This window comes from Puntigrus tetrazona, unplaced genomic scaffold (assembly GCF_018831695.1).
Source record: "Puntigrus tetrazona isolate hp1 unplaced genomic scaffold, ASM1883169v1 S000000445, whole genome shotgun sequence".
Classification (NCBI taxonomy): Eukaryota; Metazoa; Chordata; class Actinopteri; order Cypriniformes; family Cyprinidae; genus Puntigrus; species Puntigrus tetrazona.
Window position 1 is genome coordinate 1 of NW_025048088.1, and position 7,585 is coordinate 7,585.

The 7,585-nt window shown below is 38.2% G+C and overlaps 2 protein-coding genes across 2 annotated transcripts; one reads left to right on the forward strand and one right to left on the reverse strand.

The window, feature by feature from the left end:
- Positions 1–973: 973 nt before the first annotated feature.
- Positions 974–3,176, forward strand: LOC122333943. Its single transcript, XM_043231811.1, has 2 exons — positions 974–1,127; positions 1,223–3,176. The coding sequence occupies exons 1-2, from the start codon at positions 1,121–1,123 to the stop codon at positions 2,128–2,130; spliced, it is 915 nt and encodes a 304-aa protein (XP_043087746.1). The 5' UTR covers positions 974–1,120; the 3' UTR covers positions 2,131–3,176.
- Positions 3,177–4,974: 1,798 nt separating this feature from the next.
- LOC122333942 (probable low affinity copper uptake protein 2) lies at positions 4,975–6,364 on the reverse strand. Its single transcript, XM_043231810.1, has 2 exons — positions 6,040–6,364; positions 4,975–5,899 (listed from the first exon to the last, which is right to left on the reverse strand). The coding sequence occupies exons 1-2, from the start codon at positions 6,306–6,308 to the stop codon at positions 5,734–5,736; spliced, it is 435 nt and encodes a 144-aa protein (XP_043087745.1). The 5' UTR covers positions 6,309–6,364; the 3' UTR covers positions 4,975–5,733.
- Positions 6,365–7,585: the final 1,221 nt, after the last annotated feature.

Below are 7,585 nucleotides of genomic sequence, written 5' to 3' on the forward strand. Positions count from 1 at the left end.
GGAGTAGTATGTGTAGTGTGGTAGGAGTAGTATGTGTAGTGTGGTAGGAGTAGTATGTGTAGTAGTAGGAGTAGCAGTATGTGTAGTAGTATGTGTAGTAGTATGTGTAGTAGTAGGAGTAGTAATATGTGTAGTAGTATGTGTAGGAGTAGTAGTATGTGTAGTAGTATGTGTAGTAGTATGTGTAGTAGTATGTGTAGTAGTAGGAGTAGTAGTAAGACCTAGTAGTAGTAGTGTAGTACTGGTAGTAGTATGTGTAGTACTGGTAGTAGTATGTGTAGTACTGGTAGTAGTATGTGTAGTATGTGTAGTAGTAGTAGGAGTATGTGTAGTAGTAGTAGTAGTAGTAGTAGGAGTATGTGTAGTAGTAGTAGTAGTAGTAGTAGTAGGAGTTGTGTAGTACTAGTAGGAGTATGTGTAGTGGTGTATAGTGGAGTGTGTAGTGGGTCTAGTAGTAGTAGGAGGTGTAGTAGGTCTAGTAGTAGTAGTAGTAGTAGTAGTAGGAGTATGTGTAGTAGTAGTAGGAGTATGTGTAGTAGTAGTAGTAGGAGTATGTGTAGTAGTAGTAGTAGGAGTATGTGTAGTACTAGTAGGAGTATGTGTAGTAGGTGTAATAGTAGGAGTATGTGTAGTAGGTGTAATAGTAGGAGTATGTGTAGTAGGTCTAGTAGTAGTAGGAGGTGTAGTAGGTCTAGTAGTAGTAGTAGTAGTAGTAGTAGTAGTAGGTCTAGTAGTATGTGTAGAAGGAGGAGTAGTATGTGTAGAAGGAGGAGTAGTATGTGGAGTAGGTCTAGTAGTAGTATGTGTAGAAGGAGTAGTAGTATGTGTAGAAGGAGTAGTAGTATGTGGAGTAGGTCTAGTAGTAGTATGTGGAGTAGGTCTAGTAGTAGTATGTGCAGTAGTAGTAGGAGTAGTATGTGCAGTAGTAGTAGGAGTAGTAGGTGTAGTAGTAGGTTTTACACAGAATTTTGGTGTTATATTTTGAGTAAAATAAAAAATTGTATTTAACATCTAGGACCTACCCAAGTTCAAGGAGCTCATCTTTGAGGACTTCTCTAGGTTCATACTAGTAGAGAACATCTTTGAGGAAGTGGTCCTGCAGTCAGTCAGCAAGGACATCATGATGGGTGAGTGTTTGCACAATATAGCACAGGCTCCATACCTTACTGCTTAAAAATAGCTGTATGTATAATAATGTGTTTTCTGCCTTTGCGTTATGTAGCTGTGAAGGAAGCTGCGGTCCAGCGAAGGCACAACCTGTACAGAGACAGCATGGTCCTGACCAACAGCGACCCCAACCTGCATCTTCTGGGAGAGGACACCATTGACTGGGCTGGCCAGTTTGGAGGAGGAAAAGGAGAGAGGCAAAGTGGAGAAGTGACCAACAGGAAACGCAAACAGATTGTCTCCATGATCCACTTGGATGGGATGCCTCTGCCGTACGAGTCCTGCCAGGAAGTACCAGGAGTGGACGGCATCCCAGAGGAGAATGAAGGGCAGACAGAACAAGATCTTCAAACAGAAAAGCCTGTGAACCCGATCCAGCACGTACCCATCAAGGAAGAACCAGGTTCTCCTGACAGTATCAATGAGATCCGAGACCTCATAAACCCTGTGCTGGAAGTTGTCGAACAAGATGGCTCACAGTTGACCAATGGGATGTTGCCTTTGGAAGAAGGTGATGAGGTAAAGCACATCACAATGGTAACGGAGATCGTGCCAAGGGAGTCACCAAAAAAGAATGACCTAGATTCGGATACTGCCCAGATTGAACAGTCTTCAGAAGAGGAGCAGTGCGTATCGGCCATTGAAAGCGCCATTCAACAGATCGAGATCGCCATCCAGGAAGACCCCAGCGAGAACCTGAGCGAAGGCGCCATCGACTCGGATGGAGAATTCGTTCAAACATCTCCCAACTCCAGCCCTCTTCATCACGATGACAGTGGCTTTCAGTCCCCAGCCAATGAGAATGTAGAAGAAGTGGAGCCTCAGCCAATCACAGATGAAGTGGTGGACACAGAGCAAGTGATGTTAACTCTGGTGGAGGAAGTGAAGAGTAGCATCGATTTAGACGCAAAGGCTCCTTGTGATGCTTCGGAAAAGAAATTGGAAGTCCAAAGAGAAAGTTGAAAGTGAGAGATAAAACATTTTACAAACTGAAAGTGTTTGCTGACACTCTTTTTCTTTTGCTTTTCATTCAGCAACACTTCATGGTTGATTTATTTCAGCCAATTTGTTGTTAATTTAATTTTATTTGAATTTGGTTTTATTTTTTGTTTTTCCCGTTCTTTTATTTTATGTAACTCATGACTCCCACGCTAATTACAATGTGGCAGAGGTTTCATAAACTGTCATTATCTTGTTAGACTGCGGTTTGGTTGAAGGTGGTGTAAACCGGCATGCTTTTACCTCTTGACATCAGTTGAGGAGGTTAGTATTATAACTAAATCAAATCTATGGACTTCACCTGAATGTATTTATATGTACAGTGAGGTGGACTGGCGCGTTACAATTGATCTTTAAAGTACAGTGATATTTCATAAGGGCCAACTGAAACATTCATCTTTTTTTTGCCTTCCGTTACTTGTGGAATATATTTAAACACTAATTGCACATGTATTCTTGCAGCTTCATTAAGCACTTAAACAATACTACAGAAACGTAAATTAAAGCTTGCTTTTTAATGCTTGTAGCCTTTGTGGTTTTAAAGTGAGCTATTTCCTATAAAATGCATCTCTGTGTAAAAATGTGTCCTGTGACCCAGATTCACATCCTCCACCTATTTACGTGCATTAAGATGGAAACCTCATTACAGATTGAGCTTCACGGCCAAGGTTTAAAGTAAGGTGTATAAAAATCCTCAGAATCAGTTTGTATTTTAGTTTAGTAGCTTTGTGGATAATTTGAGGAATTCCGAGACCCCATACAGGACTGGAGGGCAAAGGTTTTCTCTGGCATGCAGCTGTGGGTTTTTTTTTTTTTTTTTTTTTTTTACTAAACTGTTAATTCATTACTGGATATATTTATGTTTTACCGTTTTCTGCTCGTGTATCTAACATTTTAGCTCCACACATATTTCACTGGTTATTTATTTTTAAAGTGTTGTGATTATTTTCTGCATCTTCTGTTCCTTTTGCAAGGCAGCGATGGATAAATAAATGACTATTATTTTGAAATGTTTATGCTGTGCAAATTCATTTAAGACCATACCCTGGCATTCGTCGTTTACTTAGGAGAAATTACTAATGCACATTAAATTGATATAGTGACGTCTAAGAATGTGGTTACAAAAACTAAATATTTCAAACATTTCAACAAAAACACCCTAAACGTTTGAACAGTAGTGTAATTTTAAGATGCTATAATTATAGTCCCTTTATGGTTTACATGCATATCCATATGAATATGTGACATCACTTGCAAACAGCTAATCACGAGCCTCGGTTAAGAGATTGAAGAATATGATGAATTTAATGCATTTACAATGAAAAAGTACTTATTAAAGAGGACAAGTAGAAAAAATTATCAATGCAGTTCACCTTAAAGGTGCCATAAAACTGCATTTAATTTGGTATAGTTAAATAACCATACATTGAGGCTCACGGTCATGTGATTTTAAACACCAGTGCTTCCTGTTTAAATCTCCTGAATAAACCTTTTCAACGGCTGTTCGTTCCGTTTAGGAAGTGACGCCTTTGGTCCTCGGACGTTTCCGGTTAGTGCTCGAGCGCGTTCGAAACTAAATGGCGGGAGGCGGTTGATGGACAATTTAATTGTTGTTTAATCCCGCTGTTTATAATGGGAAAATTAAAATGAGACCCTGCTGCGCGGTCGGGTGCTCCCTCCGGCCTGGAACTAACATTCATTTATATAAAGTCTGAAATTAAAGACGTAAGATTTCCGAGAAAGCGAAGAAGAGCAAGTCTTGGATCAGCGCACATCTCCAGTCAGGTGAGGAAATGTCGTCTTGATTATGTGTATTTCTTTCCGTTAGCGTTTTGATTGTCATTTAGTGAAAATGGCAAGCTTTTATTAGCGTTTCGTTGCCAAGAGTTGTGTGTGCTGTAATTGAATGAGTTCGCGTTAGTTGTCTAGCTAGTAACGGAACCCATAACAGAATGAATGCTGTATAGTGTAACAGTCGACTGCAGCAGTTAACGATAAACATCATTTTCCTCACATCGCTTCTCTAATCCTAACTCCGACGTGTAGTGATGTATTAAACAATAATAGTGTTATTTATAAATATTGTGTTTTCTGCTTTTGTCTTTAGGAAAGCTATCGTCTGTAATGCAAGACACTTAAGCCAGTGCTTCAGGGAGTTAGGGAGGACATCTGATCGTCCTGCGTAGCCAAACCACATATGAACATCCAGATGTGTTTGAGAACTTCAGGATGAGATACTTAAAGCTGCTTATGGCCAGGGCAGGTACTGACCGCTGCTATTGATAGTGAACACATTAATACATTTACACATAAAAGGTTTTTGGGTTTTGTTGCCCTTACTGAAGTAGATATCAAAGAACAATTTAAAATACTGAATCGATCCACCTTTAAGCAGGGGTGGTTCTAGGATTTCATCTTTAGACGTAGCCTGAGTTTATTTGAATGCTCAAGACAGCCATTGTGACAGCAATATATATTGTGTATTTGCTTGGAAAAAAAAAACCGTGAAAGTGGACCCGATCTGATCACTAAAATAAATGTCAACCATTTTTAAAGGCCAAAGTAATTTAGAAAAAAAACATTATTGGTGTGCATCTTAATACAAAACAAAGGTCAGTCAGCGCAAACTTACATTTTAGTCTAGGACTAGGTTTAAGCCTTGTCTGTGAAAGCAGGGAATGAGGTCTCCGAGAAATCCCTCGACCGAAATCCATAGCCCGTGGTCAGAATATATAAGCTCTTGGCTAAAATGTAAACTGTAAAAGTCATGTGATGCAACTTGGTATTTTTCAGCCACAGACAAGGGTGTAGACTTGTAATCAAAACCTTTAATACATTCTGCAATAAACCAAATTTCATTTAAAAACTATTAAGCAATGAAGAAAAAACAAAAAGACTGCCTGGAGGAACCTTACTAAAAGTGCATTTAATTCACTGTGGTGAGGATTGTGGTATCTAATATCTGATCTCAGTGAGTCAATCAGTTTCAATGCGTCTGTATTGCTGGTGAACATTAACTAAGGCCACATGATTTGCATTTCTCTTTTTACCTAATGGTTCGAACCATTGTTTGTTCTGCTATTCCGCAGTTATTTCCAGTCGACGCAAAAACGCCTGATCTTGACTCATATAGGAAGTTAACTATGAGGTTTAAAACTAGTCTGAGTTTCCCAAAATAACAGAAAACCACCGGCTACAGTAAAGCAAATCTCAGAGAAGAGAATTGAAATATTCATCTGTGTAACAGAAAATTAGCTTATTAAAAATCACATCAGTAGCTGTAGAAAGCATAAAATGAGGCACACCTCCGTTTAGTAGAGTGCTGATCGTACAGCCTCAAGGCTAAAATCAATGCATTCAACGCCTGAAAGACATTGCGTTTCAAACCAGGTTCAAAACCTAACCTCTACACTTCTGAAAGTTGGTTTTTAACCAATGTTACAATTGGTTATCGCCGGATTTCATTTAAATAAGATTCTATGCAAGATCTTTAAAATACAACCTCGCATTTTGCTCTTGATCTAGAATCTGTGATAAACCGCCACGTTTTCGTTCTCCTGTGTCTTCTCAAATGTGATTGAGCAGAGGAAAAGCCAGGAAGTATCCCAAGACGGATCCTAGGACGACCCCCAGGAAGATCCAAACATTGTAGGACATGACGCAGAGCATGAGCATGTAGCCTAGCGTCACCTGCAGGATGTGTATGGCGGTCAGGAGGCAGTGTAGAAGCCAGCTGAAAGACAGGAAGAGACATTAAACTATAATACAAGAGGTATAAATAATCATCAGCTCGTTGGTTACCGTTCCACCTGACCGATTTTGAAGTCACACCAGTTCTTGGAAAACACTTCCCGATTGTCTCGCGAGGCTCACCTTTTCTTAGCAGTGGCGGCGGCGTCAGCAGTGGTGGCTGTATTCTCGGTGGGAGCTAATGAGATCTCGGAGGGGCTGTTGGTCAGAGAAGAACTTCCTTCTTGATGCTTCATGACGGAAGCAAAACAAGACGCTTCAGGTGAGAAAGACACCGGAGCGGATGATTGCTTAACGGAGGCTTGATTCCGTTTTCCAATAGTGATCTTCCAGACTTTCAGAAACTCGTAGATCACCGTGAGCAGTAGAACGACAAAGACCGACAACACCATGCCTGTAGAAAGAGAAATCAAGACATGTAGACGTCTCACACCTTACAACCCATAACCTAATTGAAAAGTAATAACACTGGTTTCTTTAATCTTTTTGAATTCTGTTTTTCTTTTTATTTATTATACAATTTGTAAATATGTGCGCATTTATATACACAAATATATTATGTAAAAAACGTTTATTTTGGATGTGATTAATTGCAGTCGCAGAAAAAAAAAACAAAAAAAAAACAGTAAAACGTATAATGTTACAAAATATTTGAAATATACTGTCCTTTTGTACTTTATTCAAAGAAAAAAAAAAAAGTTGTTTCCACCAAAAATATTCATAAAAAAAAGTTTCTTGAGTAGCTAATCAGCACATTAGACTGGTTTCTAAAAGGAACTTGACACTGAAAACTGAAGCAATGCTGCTGAAAACTCTGAACTACTGAAAGCTTTGACGTCACATGATTAATTCACTGTTGAATATATTAAAATGAAAAAAAAAAAAGTTTAAATGTAATATTTTACAATATTGCTATTTAACACAGAGTGAGCATAAGAGACTTCAGGAACCAATCTTGCCCAATATGCATATAATATCATTGTCTCTTTTTGACTCCTTTCAATGAACTGAATGTAACAGAACAAACCAGAAAAGTGTTGTTTATGTGATTCCCACAGTTTGACTGAATACACACATTCATGCCCTAAACTACAACATAATATACTCTGTAAAAGGCATGGCATTTCTACAACAAAGAGCCTGATGTCAAAAAGATGTCAATTTTCTGGTATATTTCAAGCTCATCAATGTCTGTTCAAGATAACGGTGATGCTTTCATGTGAAGCCGCAAGGTGTTGCATGCTTTGCACATTTTTCTACCTCAGATCATTAACCACTAAACCACAGCACCAGCCAAAGTGCTATTCAGTGTTTAAACCATCAAAAGAGCAAGAGTGTAGTATGGTGATTTGATTTAAGATTTAGAAGTGCTTTTAAACTGCAAATGTTTTATTGTTATTTTAAGATAATATTACGGTTTTAATATTTTGAATGAAATTCTGCTTGTTTTTATAATCTTATTTAGTTTTTAATGTCTCTTTCTCTCTATACACATACACCTTTTTATCATTATTATTGTTTTGGTTTTTCTTTGCTTGTTTTTTGTTCTATAATCAAACTATGAAATGTTAATTTATTTCAATTAACCTTTTAGTTTTTTTTTGGGTTGAATATAATATAGAAATTCAATTGAAAGCAGTATGTGTGCGTGTATAATATAATAAAAATA

Excerpts from the sequence above, each read along its gene's own strand:
- LOC122333942 (XM_043231810.1), bottom strand. The coding sequence starts at position 6,308 with ATGGTGTTGTCGGTCTTTGTCGTTCTACTGCTCACGGTGATCTACGAG. Across the intron at positions 5,900-6,039 it reads GCCGCCACTGCTAAGAAAAG|CTGGCTTCTACACTGCCTCC; the intron begins GTGAGCCTCGCG and ends CCTGTCTTTCAG.